This window comes from Photinus pyralis, unplaced genomic scaffold (genome assembly GCF_008802855.1).
Source record: "Photinus pyralis isolate 1611_PpyrPB1 unplaced genomic scaffold, Ppyr1.3 Ppyr1.4_LG3b, whole genome shotgun sequence".
Lineage (NCBI taxonomy): Eukaryota > Metazoa > Arthropoda > Insecta > Coleoptera > Lampyridae > Photinus > Photinus pyralis.
This window is the reverse complement of record NW_022170510.1, coordinates 23,515,497-23,537,556: the sequence shown is the minus strand read 5'-3', so window position 1 is coordinate 23,537,556 and position 22,060 is coordinate 23,515,497. Positions and strand designations below refer to the sequence as shown.

The window sequence follows — 22,060 nt, the reverse complement described above, 5'->3', positions numbered from 1 at the left end:
CGCGTGTTTTGTTACGTACGCCAAATTAACTTGGAATTATCTTGTGTAAACTATACTATAACATTTCTACGAAAACAAACAGTTTTTTTTCTGATTAAAAGGCCACCTTACATTAAACCCATGAATATATTTTTGGTGGCACAGGGAATAAAAAATTATTATTTATTGTAGAAGCAAGGTAAGTAGATCTCATATTCGCTGATGACAGCAAGTTTTAATGTAAGTTAATTAATTAAACATATGACCGATGTTGATGTATCTAAATGGTAAAAAAATCTCACCCCGTTGATTAACCTTGATCGAAATATAACACACATAATAATATGTTATTAATCAAAATCCATTGGATACTATCCATTTAAAAAACCATCATTGGTATAGCATAGACTAAAAAACGTATCAATTTCTTATTGCCCATTTCCAATGATTAATATGAAAATAATTGCCTTACCCTTAGATTATGAGCAGTTTGCATCTACACTAATTATAAAGCATTTCAACGAATGGATTCTATTCATCAGTATGTGATAGGAAAAGTAGCCTTGGAGGATGCTATTCAATTTACAATGCGTCGTCACATATCCTCAGGCAAATAAATGTCTCAAACTATGATATTTAGACAATGCGAGTTTCGTTTGCTATTCAGAATATTGGAAAACAGGAAAATTCATTCGACGTTTAAAATTTGAGCATTATATTGCGTTCCTCCTGCGTGTAGGCGTCTTTGCGTAACAATGTTTATCTGTTATTAAAATTCTAATATTACTATTTTTCCCGCTCAGTCATCGGAGATAAAATATAAAATTCGCCGATACCTTATTTTTTTAATAATAATGTTACACAGTTGCTTCTCGTTCACGTAGATAAAATTATGTCCCGAATAAGTTTTCCACTCTTGTGTGGTGAACATACCTAAAACGTCACCCTGTAGATACTACACATCAAAATTGTTGATTATACAGGGTAATTACAAAAGACTTTCCTTACATATAGAATTTTATTAAGAAGACTTACAGATGTGATTGAGGTGTCACGTATTGTTGTAGTACTGAATTCCGCCACTTAGAGTAACAGTAACAAACAAACCTAAAATGGCAGGCACGTTGCGTGTTTTGGATGGAAGAAGGGAACGTAAGTTTGGTACCGAGTAGGAAAAGGAACTTCTCCTAGTATGCCTACAGTTTACTCCTGGCATAAGAATTTCGCTCGGAGTGGTTGTAGCATTACTCATAAGAAATCTCCAGGTCGCGCTCGGTTTTCTGAGTCTGTCGTTGAGCGATTTAGAGAGAGTTTTGTTTGCAGTGCCAAGAAATCAACGTATCGTGCCTCGCGAGAACTTGGGATTCCTTAACCTCCCGCCTGGAAAGAATTCTTTGTTTCGCCGACGGAGATCGTGCAGAGTTTCTTTTAATTCCTTTCAGCACTTCCATGTACAAAAACGAGATTCAATCATTACTTGTAGAAGAATACGCACAATTAGGGTTACTCGACAATTTTTGTCAGCCTTACCGGTATTTTGTCTCGGTCCTAGCATTAATTAATCAATTAATTAGGAGGAAAATACGCTCTCGTCGTTTATGTTGGCATAATGACTTTTTAACTTATTTACTTTTAACTTTTAATTTAACACTATTTGTACATTTTTTAAATAAATTCTGACAGTGTTGGTAGGCTGTAACTCGGGCTGTACCCAAAAAAAGATCTTTAAAATAATTTTAAAATACGTGGCAATTTAGGCGGGAATTAATTCACGGAGGGCGCCAAACGACTACTTCTTACATCTTAATACATCGCGGCAAAAAGAAGGGAGCGAAGGAGCGTGACAGAGAAAGAAGTAGTCACTTCTGTTAGCACTCGGCAAGTGCCATTCTTAAATTTTGTTAGTTTGCAGGTTTTAGTCTTTGAAGAATAGCTGCTGATTTATGCTTAGTTAAGATACAGAAATATTCAGCACTTACCGCCCAACGCTATGATGACACATTCAGATACTGAAACCACACGTTTTAAGAGCTTGACTCAAAATTCATTAAATTATTGCGTCATTGACCTTCGCGATCATGAAAGTAAACTTTTCCCCTCGCTTTCTGTCGACTTTTCCTTAAACGTTATAAACAAAGAAAATCGTTATAATACGTAGGCACCTAAATAAATATTAACTTTATTAAAAGCTTTATAGTGACAACATTAATATGTATCGACATAAACTTTTCACTGGAATTCTTTTTGGGAATTGTGAAATTCAAAGGAATTCTTTGGAATTCAATGGAATTGTTTCGAATTTAATGGAATTATTTGGAATTCAATAAAATTCTTTGGAATTCAATCGAATTCAAGTGGAAGTCTGGAATTTGCTTACACTTTTGAAATCTAATGTACCTACACATTATATCTCAGTGGTTTACCCCTTGGGATGTACCCTCAACCTTTTCTTAGTCTTTTGTTGTAACAATTACCAGCGATCGGTTAGGTGACCCGCAAGGCCCATTGTTCGGATACCCTTAGTTAGGCGTCCACAATCTGGCTTTTCCCTCTAATTATGTGTTATGTAATTGACCACATGTACATCACATAGTAAAGCCGCAACTAAAACACCTTGTACACTTTCGGCGCGAAACGTGCGTAGGCGAATAGTAACGGGGGCAAAACCTGTGGGAGCGAAACGTGGGGGGCGAAGTGTCTCAGAAGCAAATAATGTATAGGAAGTAATATTTTCGTACTCTTCTTAAATTAAGTTCCATTTTTAAAATAAATAAATATTTAATTCAATATAAAAAGCACTTATAGAACGGAAAAAGAATATATATCTGTTTAATCTCGGTATGAGATTAAGATAGTTTTGGGGTGGATTGTAAGGCGGCACCCGTCACTGTGCCAAATTGTAGACTCGGAACCTTACACCCCAAATGAGTAAGAACATCCTAAGCTATAATACTGGTTTATTCATAATATTTACACGTTTATATACAAAATTATTGTCCTAGTTCTACCATTTGTTTACCTAGCTCAGCGATACTATTATTCTATTATTTGAATTTTCATGCCTTACTCAATTGACCTGCTTTATATCTATGCATAATAATGATGTCTTAATACCTACTTGTTACATGAATTACTTAATTAATATTGTTTAATTTTAGATTAATCCCAGATTAATCTGTGATTGAACATTCTGCCGGCCGCAATGGTGTATGTACAGTTGACAACTGAACATTTTGCCCCGGCCGCAACGACTGACTGGTACCTGGGGTGGCGTATAGTGACTCCATCATCTGTGATTCCTGTGCTCGTTCTGGATTTGACTGGATTGTTATTAGCTGCTGTACACTTCTTCTGCTGCTCTTTCCTTCTTGTTTGCGGATCGTTACTACCCGTACCTTCCCATCCCATCGTCTCGAGTTCAAGCACGCCTCGATCTGATATATATGGGTTGTAAGCTCTTCGTATGTGAGATTCGCTTCGCCAATAACTCTTCGTAGGTGATGCTTGACTGATTTTACTCCAGCTTCCCACAGCCCTCCATGATGTGGTGTGGCTGCTGGTATAAAATGCCATTTAATTCCGAGTGTGCCTTCCTGTTTCTTCCCAACTTCCTCCATCACGGTCTGTATCTCAGCTTGAAGTAAATTGCTGGCTCCTACGAAGTTCGGCCCGTTGTCACAGTATATGTGCGCACAATGACCTCTTCTTGCCATGAACCTTCTTAAAGCAGCCAGAAATGTTTCTGTCGACAAGTCACCAACTGCTTCCAGATGTATTGCTTTGGTTGACAAACAGACGAATATACCTAGGTATCCTTTGTACGCCTTGTGACCTCTTCCTTTCCAGGCTCGTATGCTGATTGGACCGGCATAATCTATCCCGGTGTGTGTGAATGGTGGATTTGGTGTTACCCTGGCCGTAGGTAACTGTCCCATTAACTGATGCATTGTTTGCTTCCTGTACCGAATGCATGTTGTACAGCTGTGGATGATCGCTTTTACTGCTTTCTTGCCATTTATGATCCAATATTTCCTTCGTAAGTATGCGCTTGTGAGCTGGACTCCTCCGTGCAAGGTCCGGATATGTGCGTCCACTATCACCAGGTGTGTTAACTGCTGTTTTGGTGGTAGTATTATGGGATGTTTTTCGTTAAATGCCAACCTCGAATTGTGCAGTCTTCCTCCTACTCGCAGCATTCCTTCTCCATCCACGAATGGGTTTAGTGATGTTAACTTGTTGCTGTTTTCCAACTGTTGCTGCCTTTGAAGTGTTTTTATTTCTTTCCCAAACTCCAACCTTTGCGTCAGTGCAATTAGCTGATTCATCGACCTTTCCAGCTCCTCTACTTTTACGCACGTCTGTTGGCTTGGATGTTTTCTGCAGGCCCTGCTGAATCTATTGCAGTAGGCTATTACCCTTAGTAATCTTGATAACGATGAGAACCGACTTATGATACTATCGTCTTTCAACGACGTTGTGGCTACTAAACATCGTTTCATCTCTTGATCCGTTGTGACTTTCGGTGTTTGATACTCCTGCCATTCGCTTGTTTTCAACCATTCGGGTCCGTTCCACCAGATTGGGTTGGCTTGAATTTTTGATGCTGGGTATCCCCGTGATAAGATGTCGGCTGGGTTTTCCTCTGTGCGAACGTGCTTCCAGTGGTGGTGAGGTACGAGCTTGTTTATCTCTGTAACTCGATTAGTCACAAATGATTTCCATCGATTAGGGTCTCCTTTTATCCATGCTAACGCTATAGTTGAATCACTCCATGCATATATTGTGATGTTTGGGATCTCCAGAGCTGTAGCTGCTTTCTCCAGTAGTCTTGCTAATAAAACTGCCGCGCACAACTTCAATTTAGGTATGGTTATTTTCGTCTTGATTGGTGCTACCTTCGTCTTTGATGTGAGTAATGTTACCTCTCCATCCTTCGATCTGGTGTATACTGCAGCTCCATACGCTTTTTCGGAAGCATCGCAGAATCCGTGTAGCTGTAGCTCTTCGTCTGTGTGCTGAATCCATCTTGGGATCTTTAATTCTTGTAACAGAACTACCTCCTTACGAAATTTTGTCCACTTTTCCGCTATATCTTCCGGTACTTCCTGGTCCCATGTGACTGACTTCATCCATAGCTCTTGAATTAATAATTTTGCTGTTATTGTCACTGGGCTGACTAATCCTAGCGGATCGAATATCTTTGCGATATCTGACATTATGCTGCGCTTTGTCATGGACTTGTCGCTGACTTCCACTCTGAACCTGAATACGTCTTGTTGTGGGAACCATCTCATCCCTAATGAGGTTCTTGCTTCGTCCTCTCTGATTTCTAGTGGTTCAGGTACTCGCTGATCTTCTTTCCATAAATCTGGATGATTTCCGGCCCATTTTCTCAGTGTAAATCCTCCTGCATTCAGTAAGCTCATTAACTCTCCCCGCAGTAGTTTTGCTTCTTCTATCGTGTTGGCTCCTGTTAACACATCATCCACGTAATAGTCACTGAGAGTTACTGACGCCGCCTTTGGGTAGTTATGTGCTTCATCTCTGGCCAATTGTTGCAGCGTTCTTACCGCCAAATATGGTGCTGATGCTGTCCCATATGTGACCGTTGTAAGCTGGTATTCCCTGATTTGTTCTTGCGGTGCGAACCTCCAAAGAACCGTGTGATACCGATGATCTCTTTTGTCCAGCTTGATCTGCCGATACATTTTTTCTACGTCCGCTGTGATGGCATAGCGATGTTTTCTCCATCTGACTAGTAGACTCCAAAGATCTTGTTGTAGCCTTGGACCTACGTGCATGACTTCATTTAGGCTCTTCCCCTTTGCCGGTCTTGAGGATGCGTCGAAAACAACCCTCAACTTGGTCGTCGCACTGGACTCTTTGATTACTGCTTGATGAGGAATGTAAATTCGTTTCTCCTGTGGTGTGGTGGATTGGTGGCTAATTTCATGTGCCCCAGTTCCAAGTATTCTTGCATGAAGGCTTTGTACTCCTTCTCCAACTTGGTGTTGACAAGGAACTTCTTTTCTAATTGTACTAATCTTGCAACCGCCACTGGCCTGGCACTTTCCAATACCGACGGTTCCTCTTTGAACGGTATTCTTACTGTGTAAGTTCCATCAGTGTTTCTTACGGTGGTTTCCTGGTAGTGCTGTTCACACTCTGTATCTTGTTTGGACGGCCCTGCTGAGCCTGGTATTTCTTCTAGCTCCCAGAACCTTTCTAACTGTGTGTTCTTTGTTGCTCGCGACACCATGCTGATTAGTGTCACATTATGTCTCTTTGGGGTGTGTATTTGCCCTGACAGGATCCATCCCAATTCTGAGTTCTGGGCCAAGCAGCTGTCTTCTTTCCTTATGCCATCCATTATGATGTTGGCGTAATCTTCTGCCCCCAGAAGAATGTCTATGGGACCTGGTTTGTTGAGAGTGGGGTCAGCCAGCAGTTGGTTTTTCCATCGATCGGTGTTGAACTCGAACGACTTGCTCGGAAGCTCCCCTGTGATCCTCTTCAAAATTACTACGTCCATTGCTAATGTGAACGTGCTTGAATGACGTGGTCGTAGCTGGATGGTGATCTTGGATGTTGCCTTCGTAGGTTCTGACCTCCCTAAGCCGCTAACTTCTGCCCGTACTGTCTGCCTGGGTAGCCTTAGCACTTGTGCTGCCTGCTCGGTTATAAAGGATGCCTGAGACCCTGGATCCACCAATGCTCGTAGTACGTGGAGTTCACCCATAACGTCTTCCACTCTTACTAATGCGGTTGCCAACAAGACTTCATTGTTCCCCGCGATTCCGGTCTTCACCTCTTTAGCTGTTGACGCATGTACTGCTGGCTTCTGGACTAGGGACTTCTCGTAATCTTGATGTAGTATTGTATGATGTGGATATTGGCACGTTGCACAGCGTCGAAACGATCGGCATTTGCTGTTGCAATTGTGATTCATGCAGTTCACACACAACTGCCTCTCCTTCACGAATCCCAGTCTATTTGCTGGTGACAACTCTTTGAACTTATTGCAGTCACCTAGTTTGTGCTGTTGTTTGCAGTACGCACACCCCTGCTGACGATTGTTCTGCCATCTTTGGTGTCCTTGGATTGGCCCATGTTGAACTTTCCGGGCCTGGGACTTCTAATGATTGGAATCTCATCTTAAGGAATTCCATCAGCTCCTGTAGAGATGGTGTTTTGTTTGGCGTTTTTAGGGACTGCTCGAATACTTTATTTGACTCTGCATCCCATGTTCGTGCTATGATTCGCGCTACTATTGGACCCCAAGCTATGGTTTCTATCCCTTGATTGCTGATCGCTTTCAGACACTCGTGTGTGGTGTCATGTAATCTCCTAATGGCGTCTGCCGACTCCTGCTCAATTTTGGGAAAATCTAAAATTTTATCGATTAATTTCCCTACTATTAGCCTTTCGTTATTGTATCGATTTTTGAGAATGCTCCACGCTGTATCGTAGTTGCATTCTGCTATTTGGAGGTACTGGATTAACCTTGATGCTTCCCCCGTGACGTGACTCTTCAGATACTGCATCTTCTCCGTGGCTGATACCGTTTTGCTGGCGTGTATTACTTTTTCGAATATATCCTGAAACGTTACCCAATGCTCGTATCCACCGCTAAAAACGGGTAGCTTCATCTCAGGTAACTTGATGCTGCATTTCTTTTCTTCGTGACTGACGGTTTTTAATTTAATGCCGATTGCCAGATTTGTTTTTTCGTACCACTGTCGCATCTTTTCGAACTCGTGTTCTACGTCGGCGATATCCTGAAACTGGGTTTCGTGTACCTGTATATCTTCTTGTAGACTTCTTATATCCTTCCATTGGCTTCCGCATGATTCCTGCCATAAGTTGAGTTGAACGCCGCTGGTCTCCAGGTGTAACTTCTCCTCTATCTGTTGAAGTGATGTTGTTAAATGGTGCATCTTTAACCGCCGTGCCTGTTCGTCGTATACTCCTTCCATAGGGATATTCGACTGTTTGTCGCACACCCCTTCTTGTTTGGATGTTGTTAGATTTTTTTCCAGATTTTCTAGGTATCCTTTAATGTGATTGTACATCTTACCTAGCTGTTCCCAGTACTTCGATGCGTGGTAGTCATGCTGCTCTACTTGCAGCTTCACTATTTCCTGGTGGGTGTTGGTTGCTTCCCGCCACCATTTTTCTAATGTTGATTGGCGTTCCTTTATGTACGCCTGCGTCTTCCGAGATGACGAATCTTTTTTCATATTTGCGAGCATTTTCTCCATAGCTTTGCCAATCTCACCCTGATTGGCCGCTAATCTGTTCATCTCTTCCATTTTGGCTCCGGGTTTATTCTTTCCGGACACTGCTGTAGGATTTTTTCCTCTCGCAGTTTATTCGATTGTGATGGTGTGGCTCCTTTCACAATCAGTTTTTCTTTCTCGACGTTTGCATGAACGTGCGTTATCTAAAACCATATAAATCTCTTACCCGCTGTTTCCTTTTTGTTACTTTTTTGCTATAAGGGTCGTAAATCCTTATAATATGGGGTAGATTTCCGTGGTACTTCTTATCGGCGACGCCGCTCCTTTTTTGTGGGCCTCGCAGACTTCTTGATAAATTTTTCTTACCCGCTGCACCGCTTTCTTCTTTGGGTCTCACAGGTTTCTTGATTTTATGTTGTATGTTGACAGCTTCAATGGATGCTCAGCTTCAATGGACGCTGACTCCGCTAATTTTGCCGGCTTCGAAGATCTTCAATGGCTGGCTCCGTTGTTGGCTCGAAGGACCATGTTTAATCTCGGTATGAGATTAAGATAGTTTTGGGGTGGATTGTAAGGCGGCACCCGTCACTGTGCCAAATTGTAGACTCGGAACCTTACACCCCAAATGAGTAAGAACAGCCTAAGCTATAATACTGGTTTATTCATAATATTTATACGTTTATATACAAAATTATTGTCCTAGTTCTACCATTTGTTTACCTAGCTCAGCGATACTATTATTCTATTATTTGCATTTTCATGCCTTACTCAATTGACCTGCTTTATATCTATGCATAATAATGATGTCTTAATACCTACTTGTTACATGAATTACTTAATTAATATTGTTTAATTTTAGATTAATCCCAGATTAATCTGTGATTGAACAATATATCTTGATCACATCATAAAGACGTACGGTTATATTATGAAAAAAAGAAGGCAAGTATTTTTGTAAAAACATGTAAATTAGAAAAGCGGAACTGCGAATGTATCTCTGTCAAAGAATCACCAAACTGTGTAGTCTTGGAAGTTTTAGAATTAGGATATAAAACGATCATATATTATTGATGATATAGTTTAAATGTAAAGCGTCAAATTTTTAGTAACCTTGCAGATTACTACTTACGTACTACTAGATTCAAGTAAAATGGAGATTAAAGTTATAAATAATTTTGGCTTGGGTTTCCGTAAATACAGTTCTTTTCGGGTCATCTGGTATATTATTTCTAGGGTAAACTAGGGGTAGAACATCACTGAACAGCTTATTTGATGTTATTGCTTGTAAAGTTATATTAAATATTAGTTTGGGAACCAGTGGCATTCCTTATACTGCCCACGACTTGCTTCGTTTCTCTGATACGCGAAAAGGAATATATTTAAAGATCATAGTGTAGAATGAGGCCAAAAAGCCAGTAACCCTAAACCTCCAACTTCATGGTCAATAACAATCTAAATTTATTAGCGCTGTTTACTGGATCAATTCCTCTACACAGGATAATAAAGTATTTCCTTTTTGTAAAATCTACAATGAAAGCAAAGTCTGTTAAATCACAATTTTCCATCAAGGTGAGCGTAAAGCGCGCTATCAGGAATTTGCAGCTGGATTGTGAAAGTTAACGACGATATATCTGCTTGTGCAAGAGTTTTAAAAGAAAAGTCGTAAAGAAGATAAAGACGAAATAAATGTTCTAAAGTTTCTAATGAATTACTTATAATCTGAGAACTCAAATTGATTTGTTTTCGATCATCTGTTTCCGAACACGTTCTTATTTATGTCGCTTCTACAAAATATGCTCAAGAATTTGGAAAATTGCCCTTTTGCACATATTACAGGTGTAGTAACTGGAATATGGGAAATTTTAAGTTGGTCAGGTCAGTAAAGTTATTGAATACAAGTTTGCATACTTACAGTGTTATTTACCAAGAGATCCTTGTGTGTTTTTCTCCCCGATAAATTCAAATTAAAGATTTTAATTAAATACCACTGTAAGCAAAATTAATTTTATTGATGAGATGGGCAAACACATTTATTTTCTATAATTAAAAATCAAAATTCAATTACTTGAAGGAAAAATTTCAAATTGAATTTTTATTGAAGTGTAACGAAATACATTTACTGAACTACAATTTCAAAGGACTGAAATTTACAATGCGTTCCCTGCGGTGCCTAAGGGAAAGTGTCGAGCTTTTTTTCGTGTGCACGTTTTGATTCAATAACGTACCTATAGCGTAACATACTTCCTTTACGTTTATTGCATTAGCTACACGTATGCTTGAAATTGAAATAATGCGGTTATTATACGTTCTATGACTACAGCTCGCTGGTTTTAGTTAAAGTAGAAAACAGATTGATACGTTTCCTTAATTGTTAATATTTTTTATATTATCTTGTATTATACTTCGTAGCTTACAGTACACAAAAATTAGTCAATTTAAAGGTAACCTTTGCACGGATAGTATGTATTTGGCAATAATCCAACTTAACTATCGTCAAATCTTAAATGCCCTCATTATCAGAATTATGGCTTACTTTAATAGAACATAAAAAAGTTACATCACCTTTTAACCAATTTGTAGGTATGTGCCGGCCCTTTCGTAAATCTTAAGGTTTATGCTTTATGAGGGATAACACCATACCTACATCTTACTAGCAGGCATGAGCATTAAATTATCAGTCTCTTGTTAGTCTGGTTTTTTTTTACTCGCTGTATTTAATAAAAGTATTAAATTAGAAATGAATTTTAATGCCCATGTGTTTTATTATTGTGGAACCTTGCACTTTGATCATAAATCATTATATAAATTTTAAATTTTTCTCAAATCAATACTTCTCATGCCGGGGAGCAAAGAGTAATTTTGTTCGATTTTTTTCAAATTGTGATAATTTTAAGTATGTAATTTCTCTGAAAATGACGGATAGATGCAATTATTCATTTTAGAGAACTTATCTGAACGTTTATTGAGCGAAATTTCGGGTAGTGATTTCTAAAAGTGACAGCGTGACAGTTCTCATTATTGACTACTTTATGCATTCAGAAATAACTGCCTTATTACTTTTCAAGTGTTTACCAGATTTTACCTCTCCGGACACCTTCTGTCACATTTCGCATCTTATAAACAAATGAGTACTTCTCCTTTACTTCCCATATACTTCCCCGTATTTCCTCGAACTTCCCCGTACTTCCCCGTACTTCCATGGACTTCCAGTACTTCCGCGAACTTCCCCAGACTTCCCCGAACTTCCCCGTACTTCCTCATAACTTCCTCCATTCTGTACAATTACTTCCCCAGGTGTTTACCACCTGGATAAAATTAATTAACCTCTCAAAAAGATAATTAAATTAATTGAAATTCAATCCATGACTCAAAGCACAATACAGCGAATTAAATTAAGTTCGCAAATTAAATCGTCAATAAAAAGAAGTGGTGGTAAAGTGCAGATGAGAGAAGAGAAATCAGCCGAAAATATTTGAGATGATATCATGAGATCATATCGTCAGCTGAACCAAATGATATGACAAATAGAAAAATCAAACCAATAGCCTCAGGCAAAATTAATCACAGATTTTGGTGGAGATGTTATATGGACCACCAATGAAATTAATTACGTCATAATCTATCGCAGATCATATCAATTCTTCCGATTAAGGCCCAAATAGCAACAAATTTCATAGTCCAGCATCAAATCTCTAAAGAACCATGTAATTGACCTTCATAGACCACGAGAATTCAATTAATTTCATCAATTAATCTCCGAATAAAATCCAAGATGTCGGAAAAAGACCCTCGCACTTCTACTACCACCTTTTTTCATTGATACATAGAATGTTCATTTTGAATTTGTGCAAGAGTAAGAAGGAAATGTCGGCAATTGCCGCCCTGTTGGCATCCAGTAGCATTTTTAATCATTTTGTCATAACAAACATTTTATTTGGGTTGTACACATATACGAGCGTACCTATTTAGTTTTGTAGCCGTACCATTCAGAATTGGTGAATGGTAGCTTTGAATGGAGTCACGAAATAAAAGGCGAGCTACTTTTGCTGTTAATAGTTCAGCTATTAACAGCAAAAGTATGCCATTGGAATTGGTCACCGGCCTTCTTTACTAGGGCCCATAAACAAGCTCCTTGAAAAAACGAGCAAAAGTTCTAATTGATTTTCCCGGGAGAAAAAATTGAAGAGTGAGTTTAGTTATGGAAGGTAAACTTCGTTTTCCAGATTCACTTGCCCAAAAAGATCATTCGGAAATTCTGGTGGGAAACCAGCGAGCCTGCGGCAGATACGGGATTAAAAAACTGAAGACCTGAAGTTAAGTAATTCAGAACATGCGTTTGTTAAACGAAATATGCATGAAAACCTGAGAAATTACCATTCAAACGCATATACAAAGAATCACAGCGTCACTTAAAACTTACGAGTAATTCGTGAAACATAAACACAATGTCACTAAATGCAAAATTAATCCATAGAGTTTGCAAAAAGTAGTAATGAACCATAAATTCATGAAATTATATCTGTTTCAGGTTCGTTCTGATAAAGTTCTTTTCAAAAATGTGAATAGCTCTTTCAAATATCCACTTTACAGACTTCAAAGGCTTACCAAAAGTAAATCCTTAAATCTTTACATTTTACAATTATGTGTACGTTTGTTTCATTTTAAAAATCTCTTAAATGCAACCATTTGCCTCCAATTTCCTTTGAAGTTTAAGTAGCTTAAAGAAGCAATATGCGGGAGCATTAATTAATAGGATTTTTGCCTTTATTAAAAATACATCAGTTTGATAACCATATATTCAATATTGTTTTATTAGCTAGAATAAGACTTTTCCTCACATGAAATACAAGAGTATTATAATCAATCGGTTAAGTGCATGTCCGACTATGTTATTTGATGGAATCGAAGTAATACAGTCGAACTCGATGGTATTTTTTCAATCCTTTTAAGGACATTGATTGACAAAGCTCTTACATGTCGGATTTAAATAATTTAAAAACGCTTTAAATATATATCATCCTAGATTTGAAAATTTCTCCCCGTAAGTAGAATTATACCTACTTGAACCGCCAAATTTCTACGATTTGTGAAAACATCTGTTGCGCTTGTTCCCTAATAAAAAGTCATGTTCCCAATTTCAACCTTATAATCAGAACTTTTTCGCCTTCAATTTAAAAAGAAAGGATAACAGCCACGCTAGTTCATATAATTGCGATAGAGGAGAGAGAGTCCATTGTCAGCATACATAAATTTGATTTCATTTTAATGAAGAAATTATCGAGTAGATTTTACTGTACCTCGCGTCGCGTTAGTTAATTTAAATACAAGTAACTGCTAAATATGAAAATAAGCATCATAGAATTCAATTAAAATGAAATACAAAGGGAGTTTATGCTTCCATTTTAGGAAATTCGTCTCCCCTTTCGTCATTTCTGTTTCCTCGGTGCGCGCCATTCCAAAAAGAAATTTAAGGCACGAATCGACACAATAAATCACAATTAAGGAGCTACTAAATCCGAAATGCTCAACGTTGGTCATCATTTATACTAATGGAGCTTTTCTAAACTCAACACCTGTACAAACAAGCACTTAATTACTTTCGCGTCTGGAAAGTACGATTGGATCGTTACCGAAATTGAAGTTAAAGAAAGATTTAGCTGTTAGCGTCATATGTATTTAAGCATGTCGTTGACAATCTCAAAAAGTTTGTTGTATGTAATAGGCACCAATTATGTATAGAACGTTTTTTAATTAAGTTGATACTCAATGGGTCTTTAGAATTGCAAATTCTTCACTTTCCTGCTATCTTATGACACTGGCATGGTTTTTAAAGTCATTTACGACATTGCTTGCTCCCTTACGAATGCTTTGGAAAAATGTCTGGATACGATATGAATATCTACATAGTGTAACGTAAATTTGATTACATCATTTATTTATAATATACTCGTATAAAAGTATATTCAAAGTTATTTAATTTCCAAACAGTTCCACATGCACCGTTCATTACAGTCATTTAAATTGAAATGGCCACTTCATTTTTTAATGGTAAATAACATAAATTCTCAAATTTGAAACAATACATTGCTGTGTGCAATGGTACGCGGTCACTACCCCATCCACAAAACACCTGTCCAGCTAGATCAAACAAGTCAAATTGGAATTTTATAATTCTCCTCGTACACAACCGACATCTGCTAGAAGAAGATGATGATAATATTGACATAACATTTCTCAATTCGAGAGACTCGGTGGCCGCGATCAGCTTCCGAAAATTCGGATAAACACACAATTAATTGATTGATAATAACTACAATGTATTCCGAAACACATGAAAAAAAATCAAAACAAAATCCTAGAAAGAAGGAAAACCTTACAAAGCTTGTTTGATCATATTACCCCGCGCGCAGTCGGTCAACAACTAAAATACGAAATATTAAAGTTACTTACAGTCTTTTTCTTAATAATCCGAATAATCTTGGCGTACAAAATTTGCGATATAGGGCAGGGCGCACGTAACTCATACACACACACTGGCAGCTTCTGAAAACTGCACTTGTTTTTGATAATACACCTGTGACGTCACGATTCACTAGGTAATCAAGAGAGAGGTTAGTTTGTCTACATTTTATGCATATTTAAACTGAATTGCGTTTATGTTCTCTGAACAATTGTCTATATCGTTACGCGAAAGACAGTGGGGTAAATTACAATTCAATTTATCATTAGAATATTCGTTTAATATGAGAATTTATTGAGAATTAGATTAGAATTTTTCAGTTATGAAGTTACCTAAAATTGTTTATCTTGTTATAACGTTTGCACCATAAATAAAGCAGACGATGTATTGCCTGCATATGACGGTATTTATTGAATAAAAAATATAATTCAGGTAACGTATCGATTTTGATATTGCTGGAATGTTAAACTTGGCGCTGTATCTGAGCACGACGTTCCAAATGTCCAAATGTCATATATCTACCCAAATTGAGTTTTGGATATTTATTTATTATCCCTCCCTTGTTCTGGGCCCTCAACAGGCTTGCGCCCAATTACAGAGTGACCCGCATAATGCTTTTTAGAGGTGCCTGTGCAGAAGGTCTTAAGTTGTTCTATTATACTACTTCGGTATTTACCTTACGAACTAGGAAAACTGCAGGAAAACCTAATTCGGAGTAGCCGGCAGAATGCTCGAAACTGGTCTAAGGTAATTCCCATCTCTGCCACAGATGAAAAATTCACCTCAACCCAGGTTCGAACACCCGCCCTCCGGATTTATAGCCCAATACTCCTACCACTGAACCATAAAGCCATACCAATATCACATTGTTTCTTTCTACAAAAGACATAACAGGTATTTATATAGGCAAACAAAAAAGGTAAGTTCATGCAACGAGTTAGTAACATAAGAAACAACTACAGATCAGTCTTACACTACTTACAGTTTTCTGTTAGAATCCCCAAAATTCCGGACAAAAACCTCTAATTGCGACATGGAACAAACGCACTCACCATCTTGGTGAACTACACTTTTTTGTCTTAAAAATAATCAAGGAAGTTAATTTTTCTGCATTGTCAATGCACAGCACCCCGGCCTCGAAATTAACAAAAGGCCCACTACTTACACCAACTTCAGTATTTAAAGCCCCTCTCCCAATTCTAAAATTCTAAAATCATCCAATTAACAGAAACGTAGCAACAACAAAGGCAAATCTCGCTTACGTTCCTTGTCCCTTCTTAGCGTCTCGTATCAAATTTTTAGGCGGAATTCTCTTATCCTGAATAACATTTTTCTACGAAAAACACTCAGTTTTTGCCCATTAAAACGCATTACTATATCTAATAAATTATATCATATTTTTAACAAAAGTAATCAAATTGCCCATAAATTCAAACTAAATTGTCACTTAAATGATTGTTTTAACAAAGCAAAATTGATAAACAATAAATTGCCCTACAACAATTCTAGGAACTACTCTTTTACAAGGAAAAACAAAGCGCTTGGGTACAGCTAGAAACGCGATAATTGTTTTGTGTTTAAAGGTAAAACCCTACCATGACATTGTTTACACAGAAATATGAATATTAAAAAAACTTTTTCTTCTAGGTATTTTATATTCTGTCACTAAAAAAGCAAAAAGAAATTTCTCATTCGTGGACGTAGACGTAGAGGGCTGATTCTTTAATAAATATGTTATAGGGCTATAGGGCAATTTCCAAAATAAATTCATTTTGTGCACTATTTTACGATAGTACTTAATGTAACGAAAGAATAAGGAAGCTTATGTGGCCATAAAAACGAGTTGTACGGAAGATGGTAATTAATTCGATAATCAAAATAATATACTAATCAAATTGTAAATATGAACAAGAGGTAATAATGGTTTTCACAGACTCCAATGTAAAAGCGGATTTAGGAAACAAAACGTATATTAGATCGTTAAATTGGGGCTGAATAAAGTTCTTCCGCCAAAGGAAAATAGTTCTGTCTTTCAAATTTCGACTAAGTCGTGACCTCATCAAGCTTTTACCACCAACTAATAACGAGAGGGTGCACCCTTAAAAAGTCGTTAAAAGCGCGTGTAAAAACATTCTTTTAACAATGTAAATGGCAATTGGAGTCATGTTTTAACGTAACACTATTACGAGCTATGTTTCTTTTACAAAATTATTGATTTTACTACATATGGTATTGATATTTCCTGCGCACGAGTCTGCCACCGTGTAAATTACTACTGCACTCTAACTATGATCTATGAGCATTGGTACAGCTCTGTTTGAAATAGAAAACATCGAATCGCAATTTATTGCGAAAAAACGAAGTTCAAAAAATTGCTATAACTTACGAGTCGCGACGGAAGGTATACAACAAAGCGCTAGGGCAAGAGATGGTGTATAAAGTTCTATTTCTAACGCAAGGATTAAATTTGCAAAACGGTGGCAGAACAATTTATGTAATGGACTTGCAAGCGGTAAAAATGCAGAACTGCATTTGATTTGTGAAATTGTACAGCTGAAGGCAATGCTATAAAGTAGTTTACATCCCGTTCACGAATTCGGCATTATTTTTCATAATTTGTTATGAACACGTATGGATGGTGCTCGAGACACCATGTAATTTGAATAAAGAGTGATATCCTGGCTAATATGTTACCATTAGTTGAACGTTTGGCAATTTTGTAAACGATTACTTTTCCACTAAACTGCGGCGCGGCGTGAGTCTTCCTGTAATAAATTAATTGCGAGACTCTCATAATCGAACTGTAAGTCTTCAATTTTTAATTCTTACCTAATCCTTGGCTCTTTTGTTTGAACTTTCGAATTACAACTTAAAATATTTAATAACATGATGAAGTGATTGCGAGGGTAAATCGTCGTTTGGAATTGAGAATAACCCCGACCCACTGAAAAGCAAGAATATTTTATAAAGAGGGTTTGAAATACATTTCAATTTGTAATAGGGTCGAAATGTGATGAAACTCTTTAATCAAACTTGGTTCGTAGTTCGAACGGTTCGTCGAGAACTTCTGATTTGATTGTACCTCTGAATAAGCATCTCAAGGTGAGTAATTGGGTAAATTCGAGATTGATCCCCCTCGAAAAAATTGTACCCCGTTTAATTTGATTTTGAGTCAGTTTTTAACTAATCTACCATCCGTCACGGTAGAGCGGGTACCTAATCAAATGTTGCTATGTTGTTACCATGACAGTAGAAGCACTTCCAAGTAATTGATCTTTTTAATATTTGATTCTAAAGGATGCCTTAAAGGTGGGCTCTACTTTTTCTTTGTTTCTCTATATTTAATAAGTACTCGATTTAATACAAATATCTGATATTACTTTCCTTGACATTTATCTACAATAATGTCTAAGGCGCAGTTTTCCTTGTATTAAACGTACAAAAATCGGTCCTAATAGTAACTTAGACCTTGCAATGTAGATCTTAGATTGTACCACGTTGTTTTATAACGACAACCTCTTAGGAAAATTGAGAATATAAATAGCAGCATGCTTAGATGGGTTTGTTTAGCAGATTCCACGTATTAAGTCAGGTTTGCTGTGTGGAAACGGCATATTAGAAATACAAAAAAAGTTTATTATAAAAAATTGAGGAATTTTGTCTAAAATGGAGGGGGGGGGGGCCTTATACCCTTAATGGTATTTCAATGAAAGGTCTCATCGAAATAAATTGGTTTGTACAAACTATGGCATTCCCGCGCTACTCTTTTTCGAGATCAGTGAGTGAAAGGGCCTTGTCAGAACTTTAAGAGCGAATATCTCGAAAACGGTTTTTCGGAGGAAAATACTCTCAAAGGCAAAATGAATCGACTGGATCAGACATATCTATTGGTGAAGTTGTAACAGTCCATTCCTTTTTTAAAAAAACACCTTAGCCCATACTGTAGGGACGCTAATGGTAAATAACATTAATATTTAAATATGTAAACTCATACACATGCGTTATCGTGAATGCACTTTCTCGCTTAACAATAAAATTTCAATCAATTGTATTTTTGGATATTCGATATTGAAGGCACCGTTGACAACGCTCCGAAAGTGGCCAAAGAAAATTTTTGTGTTGAAAACCTGTAAAGGGATTAATTTGGCATTTTTGCATCTGGATTTCTGGTTGCCGTTCGACGCATAGTTATCTTCAATCAATCAATCAATCAATCAATATCTTTATTATGTCCGAGTAATTTGAAGATTACATACATTCGTCATACACATAATAGAAAAATTAACAAATAAGTAATATACTAGTAATAATAATTCTGGAATTAAGGAGTTGACCTGGCAAAGAATTCATTTAAATTATAGTATGGGTTTTCTACAAGGTGTCTCCTTATTGCTCTTTTAAACGGGTAATAAGGTAAGTGTTTAATGGTCTTTAATGGGAATGCATAGGGGACTGTTAGTTGTTGTATTCAGTCTATGTTGTGGAACCCTAATTTGATCAAACCGTGTATTGTAGGCGTGTGCGATGTTGTATTTGTTTGTGAATTGAGGCTTAAACTTATGTACATAACATGCCGCTTCAAAAATATACAATGAAATAACCGTTAGTAATTCGAGCTGAGTATTCACTCAGCTCGAATTACGAATGGTCTGCAGGTTGTTGTTGAAGAAACTCTTGATATAGATCGGACAGCTCGCTTCTGTAGAAGTAGAGTATTGTATGTCTGTGGACTGGTTCCCCAGATGATTATGCCATATCGCAGTCGTGACTGAATTTCGGCGTAGTAAATGGTCATTAGGGTCTCCAGAGATAAAATATTTCTAAGTTGCTTGATTTTGTATGTTGCCTTTGATATATTTACGTTCAACAATCGAATGTGCTTCTTCCATTTTAGGTTGTCGGTAAACACCAAACCAAGTATCCTTATGGATTCCGTATGTTGGATAGGCGAATTCATTATTTGAATCTGAGCGTTTGTTCTCTTATTTTGCAATGAGGACAAGTTAAACAGCGTAGATTTGGTTTTAGATTTGTTTCAGAACAATTTGTTAGCAGTTAACCACTTATAAACGTGACTTACTGCGAAGTTAGTTTGGGCATCTAAACAACTATGATTTCCACTGACCAAGAGGTTAATATCATCCGCATACAAAATAACTCCTGCATAATTGGCCACGTAGTAAACGAGATCATTAATATATATGTTGAATAAAGTAGGCGATAAAACTGCTCCCTGCGGAACTCCAACTGTAATGGGTAAGGTCTCGGAGAAAACTTGCTGTTTGATATTGTTACACCATGTTGGTATGCGAACTTGGGTCCTGTTCGATAAATACGATTTGAACCATTTAAGTGTGGTACCCCGTATAATACCTGCCCAATCCAATTTTTGTAGTAAAATATCATGATCTACACAGTCGAAAGCACTGCTTAAGTCACAGAATATTCCCCTAATGCCGAGCTTTCTTTCAAATGAGAGGAGAATGTTTTCGTATATTTCCTTAGTAGCAGTTGTGATTGATTGTTTTTGACGGAAGCCGTGCTGTTTATTTGAGATGATATTAAATTTTGCAATAAAAGAAGTGATCCTTTCTTTCATAGCATACTCTAAAATTTTTCCTATAGAGGACGTAAGCGAAATCGGTCGATAATTTACAGTATCTTGTTTTATCCAGCCCAGTTTGGGGATTTAAAGCGTTCACCTACTGAAAAATTTAAGAAGATCTATTCAATAATCAATAAAAGTCAAAAATCTTACAGCAGAAACCCTGTCCCTACAGGGTTTTTTTTTCGTGTACTGTACATCACTGGATATCCTACTGTTGGCAAGAAATCATATAGAAATCTAATCACCAACGTCGGGTTCAATTTCCAGCTCCTCTTCATGGTATCTCCATCACCGTCCATCATCGTTCCTCAACCGCCAGTCATCATCTCTCAGCTAAGTTTTTGTGTGTTTGTGTTGTCCCTAAGAACAATCCTTAATTATAAGAAGATTAATTGTAATAACCTGCACAACGATTGTCCTTCAGACTTATGTAAATACACATTGTTCACCAATCAGCTGGCCAGATGTGCGGTTTCTCCTAAAGTCAATTTATAGGAACGAATTTTGATGCATAGATTAGTTGTTTGCCTTATCTGTGCAAATATTACGAAGAATTAAAATTTTCCTTTGGTGTCCTATTTTCTTTTCTTTTAGTTTTCCTCGTTAGTCGGCAAAACTCCTTAGCTCTAATTTTTCCTCAATTTATTTAGTGCCACGAACCATTAATGAAGTAGGTAATTATTATCCGTACGAAAATAGTACGCCCTGAGATTGTATTGTCGTGGCAAAGTCGAAACAAATACTTTGACAACAAGTTGGTGGAAGAGGGTACTAAAAAAAAGAAGTTGAACGTCAGGACGACACATGCCTATTGGTGATGTCAAAGCTTTCAGTGCAAATATCTACAAAATGAAGTGTCTGAGGATTTTGAATGTATGCCACGCGGTCTTTAAATGTAAAGAGCCTCCTCTCCATTAATCATCTGCCAAGAAAGTAAACATCGATAGCATGCTATTACCTTATTTATAACCGAACTATTTACTAAGCTATTTCGGTTTAAAAAATGCGCTTTAGTTGTGCACAATTTATATCTACTTGTTTTACCTTTCATCCAAGATAGGGTTGTCTTTATAGGGGAGTCGGTGGTGTTCGTCTGTCCGTCTGTGATAACCCAAACGTTTGGTCCGATTCGGTTCCAACTTTTTACACTTGACATGTATACTACATGTAACAAGCCTATTGAAAGTGGGTCAAACCCAATGATCCCCTAGAGCAGGTGGTGTCCGTCTGTCCGTCCGTGAACACGATAGCTACCAAACGCTTGGACCGATTCGGTTCAAACTTTGCTCAGTTGACATATATGCTACATATGTAGCGAGCCTATCAAAAACGGGTCAAATCCAATGATGCGTATGGCGCTCTGCCGTTTGTTAGATCCGTTTTAGGGGTTTATTTGCCTGCGACTGTGTCAACGGTAGAGGCAATTTTGTACATTTTTCTCGATTTTTCGTTGTAAATGTGATAGATTAGTAGAGTAGAGTAGAGTTAGAGTAAATCTGTTTGAATTTTGAATATTATTGAAACTTGTAGGATGTCGAAATTTAGACAGTTAATTTCTCCGATAGAAAGTCTCCTTTGTGGCGTGTATGATTCAAGTTTGAATGTTATCGTAATTACTTCAGGATATTATAGCGCCCCGATTCCGCAAGTGGATCTCACAAAGGCACCGTAGAAAATTTTAGAGTCAGCAAGTTTTGAAATGATTAACCATCTTTAAAACCACCTCCGGATTGGTTGGAAAAAAAGGACTAACCAATAAAGAATTTAGATATC

At 37.4% G+C, this 22,060-nt stretch overlaps 3 protein-coding genes across 3 annotated transcripts in view; 1 reads left to right on the top strand and 2 right to left on the bottom strand.

Annotated features, from left to right (window-relative positions):
• The window catches only part of LOC116166746 (disks large 1 tumor suppressor protein), a 287,044-nt gene that overhangs the window by 1,784 nt on the left and 263,200 nt on the right, over window positions 1-22,060 (top strand). The gene's annotated exons all lie outside the window — the stretch shown is intronic.
• On the bottom strand, window positions 3,150-5,687 carry LOC116166425. Its single transcript, XM_031481378.1, has one exon. It carries the CDS (start codon window positions 5,685-5,687, stop codon window positions 3,150-3,152), a length of 2,538 nt encoding a protein of 845 aa, XP_031337238.1.
• On the bottom strand, window positions 5,867-6,928 carry LOC116166424. Its single transcript, XM_031481377.1, has one exon. The coding sequence runs from the start codon at window positions 6,926-6,928 to the stop codon at window positions 5,867-5,869; it is 1,062 nt and encodes a 353-aa protein (XP_031337237.1).